This window comes from Myxine glutinosa, chromosome 4 (genome assembly GCF_964187855.1).
Source record: "Myxine glutinosa chromosome 4, kmMyxGlut1.1, whole genome shotgun sequence".
NCBI lineage: Eukaryota > Metazoa > Chordata > Myxini > Myxiniformes > Myxinidae > Myxine > Myxine glutinosa.
Genome location: NC_136264.1, coordinates 93,515,241 through 93,531,654, shown reverse-complemented (window position 1 = coordinate 93,531,654; position 16,414 = coordinate 93,515,241). Strand labels below are relative to the sequence as shown.

At 50.5% G+C, this 16,414-nt stretch overlaps 1 protein-coding gene across 23 annotated transcripts in view; it reads left to right on the top strand.

Annotated features, from left to right (window-relative positions):
* LOC137424988 (histone lysine demethylase PHF8) overlaps positions 1-16,414 on the top strand; it is a 158,552-nt gene that overhangs the window by 127,740 nt on the left and 14,398 nt on the right. For 14 of the 23 annotated variants that reach the window (XM_078776175.1, XM_078776170.1, XM_078776167.1 and 11 more), the window contains one exon: positions 16,154-16,321. In XM_078776175.1, the coding sequence (XP_078632301.1) occupies positions 16,154-16,321 (168 nt within the window). Of the gene's footprint in view, positions 1-16,153; positions 16,326-16,414 lie in introns of all 23 variants that reach the window. The other 9 variants (XM_078776165.1, XM_068112937.2, XM_078776166.1 and 6 more) reach the window with 1 other exon arrangement.

Below are 16,414 nucleotides of genomic sequence, written 5' to 3'. Positions count from 1 at the left end.
TTGACGCCACCCACCATGTCACCCAGACAAAATGATATGGCCGCCATCTTGGCTTTCTGGTGGGCCTAACACATTAGGCCTGTAGGCCTCTGTTGATTACACACCACCCGGGTTTGTTGCGTCAGATTTCCATTTGCTTTGTTTGGGTCGAGTGTTAATCCGAAAAGTGATGGACCCCAAAAAATATAATCATATGGCGAATTAAAATTATTAGTAAGGTTTAATCAAGCTGTCAGCATGCATGGTACATGCCTCCCTAAAGCTGTTCTTGTGGTAATTTTGGGAGGGGGGAAGGAGGGGGTGAGGGGAGGGAGTGTGTAGGTGAGGGTGTATGTCCAAATGTTACAGAGCGTTACAAGGGTGTTTGGGTGGTGGGTGGAGGGGGATTTCCAGTGCTGTTACCCAACACTATTAACCAATGACTGTTTTGTTTACCTCTATAATAGTCACAGTTTTTGCGTTCACTTCTTGTATAATAAAAATGTGGTAAAATAAATTGGGGAAAATTGTAGTGTGTAGTACTGCATTGCATTTATACACCGACATAAATTTTCAACATTATACTTTTGGAAATAGAAGAGGAAAACGACTTTGCTCCTAAATTTCAACAGTATATCGATTGTTAGCATTTGGATGTCGATTTAAGAGTGGCGAGGAAAAATACAGTGGACCTCACATGGAGAAATCATGACATGGAGAAGGTGAAGTTGGCAATTTTTTAGAAAAGAGTTGTCAACTATAAATGCGCATTAAAACGGACGCACTTGGCATTCATTTTTTTTGTCCCAAAAAATATTTTTGGAGTCTGTTTACACGTATTTTTGGCTAACTTAATAAATAAAATTTGTCGTCTGTCTGTCTGTGTTCGCGATTTTTGTAAAGACCGCTGGGCCGACAACCACCAAATTTGGCACACAGACCATGTCTGACCCAGGGATTGCCCTTAGGGTATTTTCATTCTCCCCCCGAAGACTTTTAAGACCTCTTTAGACCCTTGAGACCTCAGACCCTTAACAACCCTATCACCCTTCAGACCACAAAGACCCTTTAGACCTCAAAGATCCGTTAAGACCTCAAATACCCTTAAGACCCCTTTTACCTTTACAACCATGTCAACATTTTAAACACCTTTAGATCCCTTCACCCTTTCAATATTTGATACCCTTTAGACCCCTAGAACCTATAGACCTTTCCACCCCTTGAGTCACTTTAGACCCCTTCGACCTTAACACCATTTAGACTCTTACACCCTTCAGACAGATTAGACAGCTTGGACCCTTGACAATTTAGAGCTTCACACCATATTTATGAGACCCTTTTTGCATGCTTGATAGATGAGACCCTTTCGACCCTTTAGACACTACGATTGGAATGTTCCTTTTAGAGTTTTGACCATCTACAACCTTTTAAACACACACCACGCAAACATCTATAGTCTTCTTGTCTTGCAGACTATACTTTTTGTATCGTAGTGTCTAAACAGACGATACTTTTTTCAGCAAGTAAGATGCAAACTTGACCCACCCAGAGGGTGGTGGGTATTCTGCTGTCTAATATACAAAAAAGAAAGTCTGTTACTTGCAGAAATCAAAAATTTAATTTAATTTTTTTTTTTAAAGGAAAAAAAAATGAAAACAATTATACAAAAATTTGCAAAAACAAAAAAGGATGGTATATTGGTTGGTTGCATTTGTTATTCTGTCCGTCTGTCTGTTTTCCTGCATGTCAATCACCTACAGGTCACAATTTTAAACCCATCTTCACAAAACTTAACCAAATGGCAGTCGTGGTCATAAAGAAGGAGCCTATTGATTTTGAGGCTATTGATTTTTTTGATTTTGAGTCCTGTAGACTAAATATATGTCCAAATCTGACAAAATTAACATATCTAGCGATTTTTATAACCAACAACAACAACAACATGCATTTTAAGGCCATTTTCCCTGCTAGAGCGGGGGTTAGCCTTGCGGTCCCCATGACGATCTCCATTTTGCCCTATTTTCTGCATCTCCTTGTTAACCCCCTTGCCTGCATTTCTTCTTCCACCATCTTTAGCCAAGTCTTTCTCGGTCTTCCCCGTCCTCCACTTCCTTCTACATTCATTCCCATTCATTCATCTCAACCAGTCACTTTCATCCTTCCTCAACCCATGACCAAACAATCTCAACTTGTTCCTCTTCACAACATCAATCACAGGCTCTATTCCCATCATCTTTCGCAATTCATTATTTGTCTTCCTCTCTCAACGATACTCCGCACATCCAACGAACCATTTGCATTTCCACCCTTTCCAGCCTTCGTTGCTGCTCTACATTCATGACCCATGTCTCGCTCCCATAAATCATAGCACTTCTCACACATGCAGCAATTGCAGCATACACCTTTCCCTTCAGCTTCAACGACACTCCCCTCCTCAACAGCACGCCACTCAGTTCCCGAAACTTCTTCCATGCACATCTCACTCGAGCAACCGTTGCCGAGTCTGATCCACCTTCTCCATTCAACATGTCTCCGAGGTAGCAAAATGTTTTCACACCTTCCAGGTTCACGCCGTCTCCAAGATCCAACTCAACATTTCCTCCATCTGCAGCTCCCTCTGTGCACACCTTACATTTGAATGTTGCTGCCACACTGGTTAATGACCCTCTCAGACCACTACATTTTTGATGAACCCACTCAGCGCACATTGTGCATTGAATGGAGTTCACTCCGACACCCTTCCTGCACACAGCACATGGCCACTTCCCAGTTCTTTCCACCTCACCACATGCTTTACCACTTGCCATCACCTTCGTCTTTCCTATATTCACCTTCAGACCTTTTGTCTCCATACATTCCTTTCACTTGTTCATCTTTTCCTTCAGTCCATCCATACTTTCCGCAATCAACACCAGATCATCTGCATACAACAACTCCCACGGTAAACTCTCCTTTACGTTCTGAGCCAGCACCTCCATCACAGCTACAAATAGTAGTGGACTTAGTACCGACCCCTGATGCACTCCCACCTTCACCTCAAACTCACCACTGCTCCCGTCCTTCGTCCTTACAGCTGTGCGCGCTCTTTTGTACATTGCCATCACCACTCTGATCAACCATTCCTCCACTTGTAACTTCCTCAATGCCCATGTCAATACTTCGCGTGGAACCCTATCGAATGCTTTCTCCAGATCAACAAACCCAAGAAACAACTTCTTCCTCTTCTCCATGTACTTCCACTGCAACTGCCTCACAATAAAGAACGCGTCTGTCATTCCTCTTCCTGGCATAAATCCAAACTGCATTTCGTCGATCTTCACCTTCTTCCTTATCCTCCTCTCCAACACCCTTTCCAATACCTTCATTCCATGCTCCAATAACTTTATCGCTCGGTACGAGCCACACTCCAGAGGGTCACGTTTCCCCTTGTATAGAGGGACGAGGGTACTCAGTTCCCAAGCCACTGGAATGCGGCCTTCTTTCACCACCAGATTACAGATCTCTGTCATTCTCTTCACACCCCAACTTCCTGCTGCCTTCAACATATCTCCCACAACTCCCGTCGGCCCTCCCGCTTTTCTACTCTTCATTGCTTTTAACGCTTGGTGTTGGTGTAGCCAGGTGTTGGTGTAGCGGCTAGGGTGCCAGCTTAGGATCCTAGGATCCTGGGTTTGAATCCCGGTCGATCGCTGAATTAACGCCAGAGGGGTTGACTCAGCCTGTCATCCTTCCGAGGTCGGCTAATTGAGTACCAGTTCACTGGTAATTCTGGCGACTGGTGACAAACAGGGTTGGCGGCAGGAAGGGCATCCGGCTGTAAAACATTGCTTCAAAAAGGGGACCAACAAAAAACAACAACAACCACGGTGCCCGAAAAAGGCCAACCCCCGCTTTGCGGGGAAAAATGGCCTCGAAAGGTGGGTTTTTAATTTTATTTTATTGCTTTTATCGCTTCCTCAACTTCCTTCTCAGTTATTTTCTCTGCCAGTCCTAAAACTGGGTTACTCTCTATGTTGCCAACCCATTCATTCTCTGTATTCAACAGCATTTCCATATATCTTTTCCATCTTCCTTTAATTCCATCTGGGTCCACAACGATTTGTCCCACTTCATCCTTCAAGCAACTCACCCCCATCACATCACACCTCTCTTTCGGTATCTGCTTTGCAATCCTGAATACCGCTCTCTGACCCTCTTCCGAATCCAACTGTTCTCCGAACATTTTCCTACATGCCTCCTGCGCCTTTGCTACCTCTTTCTTTGCAGCCTTCTTGGCTGCCTTATAACTTTCATGCTCTGCTTTTTCTGCTCCCGTACCCTTCACCTTCTGCCACTCCTTGAACTTCTTCCTCTTCTCGTCAATCCTCTTTCCAACTTCATCATCGCACCACCATGTTTCCGAGTGCCTCGGTGGTCCTTTTGTCCATCCACATACCTCACCAACGGCTCCCAACAGACTAGCTTTCATTGACATCCAACCACGTTCAAGCTCAACCACATCATCCTCTACCCTACTCAGCCTCTCTTTTAATGCCTCCCTCACTGTCACCTCTTTCAACCTCCACACCTTCATTCTCGGTTGGTACTTCACCCGCCGAGCTCTCCTCGCACCTTTCACCCTTATGTCGCAGACGACCACCTTCAGACCTTTGTGAAACAGCCTCCTCCCGCGGGATCACCTTTGTATCCCAGAGGTGCCCCCTATCTCACCTACGCACCATCAGGTAGTCAACAGTTGTTGACCCACCTGACGTGTATGTAACAAGCCTATTATCCCCTTTCTGGAACTGAGTATTACAAATCAACAAATCAGCTCCATTAGCAAACTCCAAAATCCTTTCACCTTCTCCATTTCTCACACCATATCCGTAACCCCCATGAACTCCCTCAAAACCGTCCATACTCCTTCCCACATGTCCATTTAGGTCTCCTCCCACCACAACAACTGCCTCATCTTTCACGTTTTCCATCAGCTTCTCTATCTCACACCAGAACTTGTCCTTCTCTTCATCGCTCCGACCAACCTGCGGAGCATATCCCGAGATGACGTTCACCAAGAGCTTTCCATTCATCATTTTCACCATCATCAACCTATCACTCACTCTCGTCACACTCACCACACTGTCTACAAACTCCTCAGAAAACAGGACACCAACACCATTCATGCCCTCCAGGCACCCTTGCCACACAAACTTGTATTTCTGTCCCTGCCTACCCTTCACCATTCTCACACCACTTCCCTTCCATCTCGTCTCTTGCACACAACATATGTCCACTCTTCTTCTGACCAATACTTCCACCACTTCTCCTGATCTCCCTGTCATTGTCCCTACATTCCATGTCCCAAACCTCAGAAACCGATCTCCACTTCGGGCTGTACCCTGCCCATATGTAGTTGTAATTCTCATGGTTCTCTTTTTGAGGCAATGTTTTTATGGCCGGATGCCCTTCCTGACGCCAACCCTCTTGGTCGCCTCTTACGACACGCAAGGATATGGTGTACCTATTCTAACCAGGGTACACACCGGGATGCGATTTGGATAACCAAGTGTATATATTCATTTATTGAAGCGAGTCTGTCATTCTCCTTCTGGGGTTAGTTTTTTTTTTTTTTTTGAACTTCATAATAATTTTTAACTTAATGCATACTTCCATGGGATAGGGTGTCACTCCACTGTACCTGCGATCTGTTTTTAAAATTCCTCGGCCATTTCAACCAGAAGCAAACAGCTGGCTATCGCTTGCCAAGCCAGCCGTTCCTTATCACCCATTTCGTTGGAGTGCTTGCTGGGGTGCTAAAGCCACTTGGCCAGGGCTGTACAAATGAAGTCAGAAATACCTGTGTGCTTAATTAATTAGACACAAGGCCGGGGAAGTTTTGGTGTGTTATTTCACCTTTTTGAACAAGATTAACAAGGTGTATATATTAACCTAATCACCACTTGGTGAACACTATTCAGGCTGCTTTTGCAAGCCATGGTGTTACAGTAAACAGAGCTTCCTTTTTGTTTTTACATACCCATTTTTTTATTGACTCACATTTTTGTGCGATATAGTCACTCTCCCCTTCCCCCCCCCCCCTACCTGCTTCCTTGCTCCACCCTCCTTCCCTTCTCTCTCTCCTCCCTGCTTCTCCCTGCTCCTCCCCCTCTTCGCTCCCCCACCCCTGCTTCCTCCTCACCCCTCCCTCCTCTCTCCCCCTTTCCCCGTCTGCCCTCCTTTCTTCTCTCCTCCCTTCTCTCCTCCCTTCTTTCTCTCTCTCCCCTGCACCCTCCCTTCTCTATCTCCTCCTCCCACTCCACTCCTTCCCCTTCCCTTCTCACCGTTTCCCTCCCTTCCCCTCCTCCTCCTCTCCTCCTTTCATCCCCTCCCCTCCTCCTTCCCCCTCCCCCCCCCCCATTTTCCTTCCCCTCCCCCTACTTTTCCCCTCCTCTCTCCCCCTTCCCTCTCCCTTTCCTCACCCCTTCCCCCCTCCACCTCCACCTCTCCAACCCCCTTTCCTCTCCTCCCCCCTCTCCCTCCCTACTCTCCTCCCCCCTCTCCCTCCCTACTCTCCTCCCCCTCTCTCTCCCTCCTCTCCTCCCCCCTCTCCCTCCCTCTGCTCCTCCCCCCCCTCTCCCTCCCTCCTCTCCTCCCCTCCTCTTCATATTCCCGTCAGGAAGTGACTCCTTGTTACCCGGTAACACCAGGTACTTTTGCTAGTAGGTGATAAATAGCACCATAACCTGACAAAACATTTAAAAACAGGATGATAAGGTGATCTTTATCATCCTCACCAACAGGAGGGTGAGGGGATATTTATCATCCCCACCTCCAGAAGGGTAAGGCGGCCCTTATCATCCTACCCTCCTCTCGCCTCATCCAACAGGATAGTAAGGTGATCTTAAGCATCCCCCCAAAAGTACAACAGTAGGGTAAGGCGATCTTTAGCATCCCTTCTCCCCTCAACAGGAGGGTAAGGACATTTTTAACAGATTTTTTTTGTTGTTGTTGTTGTTGTTGTTGTATACAAGATTGAGGCTCATGTAAGAGCTAACATTAATGACAAAAAAAAACAAAAACAGACACATAAGGCATAATAAAGGCAGCGGGAGACAAGATGGGGAGAGGGGCAAGCACACAAGTACAACATTTGAGAGCAGGGACATCAGGAGATCTGTGGGAGGGAGTGGGCTTGGGGGGAGGAGGCTTAGGAAGGGGAGTGGGAGAGGTAAAAACTACATGGACACTGCTAGGACTTCCAGGAAAGAAGTCTGTATTTCAGAAAAGTGGATCTGGGGTGAATTAACGGGGGTAGAAAAGATCAAGGTTTTGGATGGGGGAAGATAAGAGATGGTGGTGAACAGCTGTTTTAAAGACCTGGAGGGAGGAGTGGGATTGAAGAGAGTGAGGGAGTTTGTTGCAGAGGTGGGAGAAAAGAGGAATGAAAGAGTGAAGGTGAGCAGAGAGTCTTGATTTTGGCAGTTTCACCAGAAGAGGGTTGCTGGCAGATCTTGTGCGACCTGTAGGAGTATTTTGGGGACAGAGGACAGACACGGCTGGGGGAGCTAGGCCGGAGAGGAGTCTGTAGAAGACAGAAAGACCACCAACCTGCCTGCGGTGAGTGAGTGAAAGGCCCTCAAAGTTAGCTTCATCACGGGATATACCAATTATTCTGAAAACTGGTTTCAACAGCGTGAAGCCGAGCTAGGTGTGAGGCAGGAGCACCAGCCCAGAGGGGAGAGCAGTATTCCATTGAGCTGCGAATGAAAGCCTTGTATGTGGTGAGGAGCTCAGGTGTGCCAAGGAAGGACTTTGCACGACGGAGGATGCCCAGTCAGCGACTGGCTTTGGAGGCCAGCTTGGAAATGTGGCTTTCCCAGGAAAGATCATGGCAGTTTGAGAGACCCAAGACCTTGAGTGACAGAACTTATTGGTTAGGATTGTTGAGAAAGTAGATGGGAGTGTTGTCCAGACGGTCTTTTCGGAGAGACATAGTGAGAGTGTGAGATTTGTCAGGATTGAAAGACGTGTTCCACTTGTTTGACCAGTCTGATTTTGTCCAGGTCTGCAGAGAGTGAGGAGGCTGCAGACTGCCAATCGGAAGGATGAGGTATGGAGTGGCAGAGAGTGGAGTCATCAGCAAAGAGATAGAGGATTTTCCAGAGAGTCGGAGAGATCATTGATGAAGAGCAGAAAAAGCACAGGGCCCAGAACACTGCCTTGGGGAACTCCAGCCTGAACAGGAACGGGGAGAGGAGAGAAATCCATTCAGGGCCACACGTTGACTACGACCAGAGAGGAAGTCCGCAAGCCATGCGTGAAGATTTCCATGGATACCATAAGAGGAGAGTTTGGTGAGCAGAGCTGGGTGCCAGACCGTTTCGAAGGCACGTGATATGTCAAGGGAGACAGCTCTAATTTCCTGTTTGACAATGAGGACCTCCATCAATTGTTGAGACAGCAGAAGCAGCATGTTCAGAGTAGAGTGACCTGATCTGAATCCAAATTGATGATTAGAGATCAAGCCATTGGAGAAGACGGAGGATTTGATATCCGAAGCAATGATGGATTCCATGACTTTCCTGATAATGGAGAGCAGTCTGATTGATCTGTAGTTGCAAGGATTTGTTTTTGCACTTTTTGTGTGAAGCGGTAATCTTGGTTGATTTCCAAGCTCATAGCAGATGACCTTGAGCAAAAGAGAGGGTGAAGAGAACAGAGTGAGGGTGTGAAAGAGCGGCAGAGTCGGATTTTCGGACCCGTGGGCTGATGCCGTCTGGTGCAGTTGCAGAATCAGAGTCGAGGATTGACAGAAACTTCTCCACCTTGTCAGGAGAGAAGGACACAGAGTCTAGGAGCAGCTGGGTACGACTGGGTACAGTGGGTGCAGAGAGACAGACGGGTTTGGGACACAATATTTTGAGGCAAACACAGAGTTGAGGCATTCAGCTTTTTCACGTGCAGAGTCAGCTGTGTAGCCGTTTGAGATAAGCGAGGGGATGGAGGGGGAACAAACACCAGAAACAGATTGGACAAGACACCACCAGGATTTGGAGGAGGGATACAGGTTTGAGAGTTCACTCTTGAGTGTAGAGAGATATTCTTTCCTGGCTTTCCTGAGGGTAGTCACACACTTGTTCCGAGCTTTGTGAAAGGAAATGAGATTGCCTTCCGTTGGATTTGCCTTCCAGGAGGTGAATGCAAGTTGTTTCAAGGCAACTGCCTCACCACAACATTCTGTGTACCATGGACGGGAGGAAGGGTATGACAACTGAAGACGAGATGGGATAAATCTGTGCATGAGAGAGAGCAGTTTACTTTGGAAGAATTCCCAGGATGAGTTGATGTCAGAGGCGGTAGAGATGGGAGACCAGTCCAGATGATTGATGGCTGCTTGAAGACCGTGCCAGTTGGCCCTGGTGAAATGCCAGACTCGTCGGCGCTGAGGAGGCTCTCAGAGATGGTCAGATGAACCGATTGGAGCACAAGAAGAGCAGCAGACACTTGCAGGGAAGTTTGTCAAAACCAAGTCTAGAAGAGAAGATGCTCCTTTGACTGATATCTGAGTCAGGAAATTGACAGGTTATGTCAGTCCCAGTGAGTCGCGGAAGTCCTTTGCTGAAATGCCATGGCAGGTGTCAGAGGAACCCACACCCAGCCAGCTGGCATGATGACAGTTGAAATCACCACATATGGGGAAGAGAGAGTTGGGATGAGTAGATAGAAGATGGTCTATGTTATCAGACAACGAGATGTATATGGAGTCATCACTGTTTGGTGGACAGTACAACACACATATGAACAAAAGGTGGGAGCGAAGGGGAAGCTGTAGCCAGAGGTACTCCTGGGGGTGAGGTGGAGAGAGGACAGTTCAGGGAGAGTGAGGAAGAGTTTTTGATAAAGATAGCAAATCTGGAAGTATGTTTTTCCTCATAGGAGATGAAAATGCACGTTGGCATGCGCTTCCAAAATAAGCCTGTTTCTTCCACATTAAACACTAAATTTGGAGGGTAGTCGCCATTTTCAATAATTCATGAAACTTACTTGCTGTATAGGTGACAGCTCTTGCAGATTCGCCACTAATGTGGATGCTGTGCAGATTAGAGCGCCACTTGAAGTTGTCGAGCCAATCTTTGCGAGCCACGAAAGTTTCCACGGAATATCTCTCACCCTCTTGTTTTTCATTTCCGTTTTGCTTTCTGCATTATCATTGCTTGACTCATGAGCAGGCACAAACATACATTCTAAGGCAGTTAGCTGCGTTTGCACATGCATTTTTAAAAATTTGGCCTTCTACGTGAGTTTACATAAGTTTGCCTTTGCGAAATTGGTGTCGTAAAACGATATTGCATATCCAAGGTATGTGTAAAAGATATTGCATATCCAAGGTATGTGTAAACGATATTGCATATCCAAGGTATGTGTAAACGATATTGCATTTTCCAAGGTATGTGTAAACGATATTGCATATCCAAGGTATGTGTAAAAGATATTGCATATCCAAGGTATGTGTAAACGATATTGCATATCCAAGGTATGTGTAAACGATATTGCATTCTCCAAGGTGTGTGTGTGTGTGTGTGTGTGTGTGTGTGTGTGTGTGTGTGTGTGTGTGTGTGTGTGTGTGTGCGTGCGTGCGCCTGCATGCGTGTGTGTGTGTGTGTGTGTGTGTGTGTGTGTGTGTGTGTGTGTGTGTGTGTGTGTGTGTGTGTGTGTGTGTGTGTGCGCGTGCATGCGTGTGTGTGTGTGCGCGTGCGTGTGTGAAATCGAGATGTGTATGAAATGAAATGATGAAACGAGATGATAATGAAATGATGAAACGAGATGATGATGAAACTGATGAAATGATGAAACGAGATGATAATGAAACTGATGAAATGATGAAACGAGATGATGATGAAACGAGATGATGATGATGAAATGATGATGAAAAATGATGAAACGAGATGTTTGATGTGTGAGAAAACAAGATGTGTTCGAGATGAAAACGAGAAAAAGGAAAAAACGAGATGTGTGTGTGTGTCTTGCAATTTATGACAATTGATCCTCTCTTGTCCAACTTTCCAAGCGATAATAAATTGTTCAGTTGCTGTTTTATTTTATTCTTGCAATATATATATATATATATATATATATATATATATATTGTAGCGCTGGGTTTTCACAATCGCCTTGCACCTATCAAGGACGCGGAGCGATCACCATGCCGGGCTCGTCCAGGACGCCCGGGCAGGCCCGCGCTCAACTTGCCAGGCCTCGGTCGGGACACCCGGGCATGCCCGGGCAGGCTCGCCCTCAACTTGCCAGGCCGCAGCCAGGACGCAGGGCCACGCCCCCTCTCGCCTTTCCTGGGCAAACGCTCCGGGATAATATGTATATATATTGCTGCCCGATAAACGGGCTTTTCAGAGTGCCTGAGTGTTTGGTTTGATTAAAGCAACTCGGATGAATTCCAGCTTTTTGTCGCATCCATTCTTCCGATCGACGTGGGAGCCCCAGCTCCTTCATTGGTGACCTACCGACATGGACACGGCAGTCGCCCTTAAACTGCCTACCTTCTGGGAGGCTCACGCGGCGGTTTGGTTCGCACAGGCGGATTCCCTGTTCGCCCTGCGAGGCATCACGGCCGACGACACCCGCTTCCACCATGTGGTAGCAGCGCTCGGTTCGGCCACCGCGGCCCGCGCCCTGAGCCTCCTCGAGAGCCCGCCAGCCGCTGACAAATACGGCGCGATTAAGAAGCTTCTCCTCGACGCTTTCGCCCTCCCATCGGCGGAACGCGCACGGCGCCTGCTCGACCTGCCCGAGCTCGGCGACACGCGCCCTTCCGAGCGAATGGACTACATGCTTTCACTGCTCGGCGAGCACTCTCCGGCATTCCTGTTCCGGGAGCTGTTCCTCCGTCAGCTGCCTAACCCGGTACGCCTCGCCCTGGCAAGCACGACGATCACAGATCCCCGGGCCCTTGCCAGAGAAGCCGACAAGATCTCCGCCGCAGGACAGCGCATCGCAGCGGCGACATGGGACCCACCGCCGTCCGACGCAACACCCATGGCGCCCGAGCACCCGGCACGGTCGACGACCGAACTGCCGACGCAATTGGCGGCCGCTACACCGAGCCGACCACCTCCAGCACGACGACCGGGGCCTCCACCTGACCAAGCGTGGTGTTACTATCATGCCAGGTTCGGACAGAAGGCCCGGACATGCCGACCCCCGTGCACCTTCGGCAGGCCGGGAAACGGCCGGGCCGGCGTTCATTACCAGCCATGAGCGCCGGCCACACGGGCAACTTACTGTTCATCACGGATAAAGCGTCCGGACGGCACTTCCTGTGCGACACCGGCGCCCAACTGAGCGTCATACCTGCCTCTGACCAGGACAGGCAATCCGCGGTTTGCGGCCCCTCCTTGGTTGCGGCCAACGCATCGACCATCCGCACCTTCGGCCCGCGCAACGTCACCCTCTGCTTTGGCGGCCAACGCTTTGCTTGGACGTTTGTAACCGCAAACGTGCCCATGGCTCTGCTAGGCGCCGACTTCCTCTGCGCACATGGACTGCTGGTGGACGTCCAACGGCGTCGTTTAATCAATGCCGAAACCTTCAGCTCCCTGGTATGCACATTGAGCAGCTCCGCGCCGACCGAGCTGGCATGCGCCGTCCCGGCGGCGAACGAGTTTGCTCGCCTGCTCACGGAGTTCCCGGCCCTCACGCGGCCGACGTTTTCGGCCGTCGCAGTACGGCATGGGATCGAGCACCACATACCAACCACGGGCCCGCCGGTCTACGCCAGGGCCCGCCGCCTCGACCCAGCCAAGCTCGCCGTGGCGAAGGCCGAATTCGACGCGTTGGAGCACCTCGGCATCGTGCGGCGCTCCGATAGCGCGTGGGCCTCGCCACTGCACATCGTGCCAAAGCCGGGGGGTGGATGGCGCCCGTGTGGCGACTACCGCCGTCTCAATGACGCTACCACCCCCGACAGGTACCCGATCCCGCATATCCAAGACTTCTCCGCCCGTCTGGCGGGACGGGTCATTTTTTCGAAAATTGATCTCATACGGGGATATCACCAGGTACCTGTCAGGGCGGCCGACGTCCCTAAAACGGCAGTCATCACGCCGTTCGGCTTATTCGAATTCTTGCGGATGCCGTTTGGTCTCAAGAACGCGGCTCAGGCGTTCCAGCGCTTGATGGACGGCGTGCTGCGTGACCTGCCGTTCCTTTTCGTTTACCTGGACGACATCCTCGTCGCCAGCACGTCCCGGGCCGAGCACCTCCTCCACCTCCGAACACTGTTCGGGCGCCTCAGCGAGCACGGCCTCATCGTCAACCCGGCCAAATGCCACTTCGGCACGATGGCCGTTGATTTTTTGGGCCACCACATCACCAAGAACGGGGCCGTGCCGCTGCCAACCAAGGTCGAGGCCATCACCACGTTCCCGCGTCCCCGCACCATAAAGGCCCTGCAGGAATTCCTGGGAATGGTGAATTTTTATCACCGCTTCGTGCCCCGCGCTGCTCAACTCATGCGGCCCCTCTACGAAGCCCTCCGGGGCAAGCCGGCCAAGCACGACATCGCCTGGTCCGCAGCAATGGATGCGGCCTTCCAAAGCTCAAAGCGGGCCCTCGCTGACGCAACACTGCTCGCTCACCCGGTGCTCAACGCTCCCATCGCCCTCACCACGGATGCCTCCGACTACGCGGTGGGCGCCGTACATGAGCAATGGGTGAACGGGGTTTGGCAGCCACTCGCTTTTTTCAGCCGGCAGCTCCGGCCGAACGAGCTCAAATACAGCACGTTTGACCGGGAGCTCCTCGGTCTACACCTGGCCGTCCGCCATTTCCGCCACCTCCTGGAGGGCCGACCTTTCACGGCGTTCGTCGACCACAAGCCGTTGGTTTACGCCATGGCCAAGGTCACGGAGCCGTGGTCGGCCCGCCAACAGCGCCACCTCTCCGCCGTGTCGGAGTTTACCACGGACATCCGGCACGTCGCCGGCAAAAACAACGCCGTGGCCGACTGTCTTTCCCGGGCCAGCGCGAACGCGGTCCACCTGGGCGTGGACTTTGCGCTTATGGCGGCGGACCAAACCACCGACACCACGGTGCAAGCCCTCCGGGCGGCGGACACGGGCCTCCGCCTGGCCGACATCCCCTTCGCGGACACTGTCCTGCTCTGCGACGTCTCCCAAGGCCAGCCTCGCCCCATCGTGCCCGTCACCTGGCAACGCCGCATCTTCGCCTTCCTCCACGCCCTTTCCCACCCGGGCCGGAAAGCTTCCCAGAAGCTGGTGTCGGCGCGATTCGTTTGGCACGGCCTTCGTCGGGACGTCCGCGATTGGACCAGCACCTGCACGGCCTGCCAACGGGCCAAGGTCCACCGACACACCCAGGCCCCGCTGGCACCTTTCACCGTGCCCGAACGACGTTTCGACCACGTCAACGTGGATCTGGTGGGCCCCCTCCCCCTGTCACGGGGGTTCACACACCTGCTCACCATGGTGGACAGGACCACCAGGTGGCCGGAGGCCGTTCCCCTCGTCTCCACCACCACCGCCGACGTGGCGCAGGCTTTCATCGCTACCTGGTTCGCCCGCTTCGGCGCACCGGCGGACATCTCGTCAGACCGCGGACCACAGTTCACCTCCGAGCTGTGGGGCGCGGTCGCCCGCAACCTGGGGGTCAAGCTCCACCGTACTACGGCCTACCACCCCCAAGCAAACGGGTTGTGCGAGCGATTCCACCGCTCCATGAAGGCCGTGCTCATGGCCGGCCTTCAAGACGGCGGTTGGGCCGACCGGCTGCCGTGGGTCCTTTTGGGCCTCTGCACGGCCCCCAAGGAGGACCTCCAGGCATCCACCGCCGAGCTTGTCTATGGCCAGGCACTACGCGTCCCGGGCGAATTCGTGCCCGACGCTACCAGTCCCTGGTCCGCAGCTCACCAGCGCTCGGACCTCCAGGAGGCCGCCCGACGGTTTGCCCCCGTGCCAACATCCCACCACGGTGACCCCCAGTCCTACGTCCCCCCAGCACTTCGCACAGCGGAGTATGTTTTTGTGCATCACGACGCACATCGGGGGCCACTCCGGCCGCCGTACGACGGGCCCTTCCGGGTGCTGCGACGGGACGACAAGTCGTTCGTCATCGACATCGGCGGCAGGTCGGACCGGATTGCGGTGGACCGCCTCAAGCCGGCGCACGTGGACGTCGACCACCCACCACGGGTGGCCCTTCCGCCGCGGCGAGGCCGCCCCCCGTCCACGGTGCCCCCCACTCGACCGCCCACCACCACACCGGACCCCCTCCCACGACCCGCCAGGGGTCGCTTCGGCCGGGTCATCAGGACCCCCCTCAAATTGACCCTGCCGGTGCAAGTCGATTCTGGGGGGACGTGTGTAGCGGCTACCGCTGGGTTTTCACAATCGCCTTGCACCTATCAAGGACGCGGAGCGATCACCATGCCGGGCTCGTCCAGGACGCCCGGGCAGGCCCGCGCTCAACTTGCCAGGCCTCGGTCGGGACGCTGGGCCACGCCCCCTCTCGCCTTTCCTGGGCAAACGCTCCGGGATAATATGTATATATATTGCTGCCCGATAAACGGGCTTTTCAGAGTGCCTGAGTGTTTGGTTTGATTAAAGCAACTCGGATGAATTCCAGCTTTTTGTCCCGTCCATTCTTCCGATCGACGTGGGAGCCCCAGCTCCTTCAATATACGTATATATATATATATATATATAGATATATATAGATAGATATATATATATATATATATATATATATATATATATATATATATATATATATATATATATATATATATATATATATATATATATATATATAGAGATATATATAGATATATATAGATATATATATGTATGTATGTATGTATACACGTACATACATACATACATACATACATACTGTATATATATATATATATATATATATATATATATATATATATATATATATATATATATATATATATATATACATACATATATACACATACACATACACATACACATACACATACACATACACACACACATACACATACATACATACACCGAGGATAAAACCTGCTCAGAATAATGGATGAGGCCTAATGAGGAACATTAAATTCAACAAAGTTCTTGTTTTCCTGACATCGCTTCATCGTGGTCAATATTCATTGTACTATTTCCAGGAGCAACAGAAACCCCAGAAGAAGAAACCTGCTAAGCGAAAGCCATCATTGTCAACACAACCACCGGCGCAACTTAGTGTAGAGAAGGAGGAGGTGCTTCCTGGAGAAACACTGGTAGAACAACACGCCTCACCAGAACACGTCCTCACGCCGGAACCACGGACACAGGTGTGTATTTTGGTCATGGTTGTTTTCATTGTGAGAAGGTAATCTGTCTACTTTATGAATGGCTTATCCAGGAAGAGAATGAAAAAAAAAAAT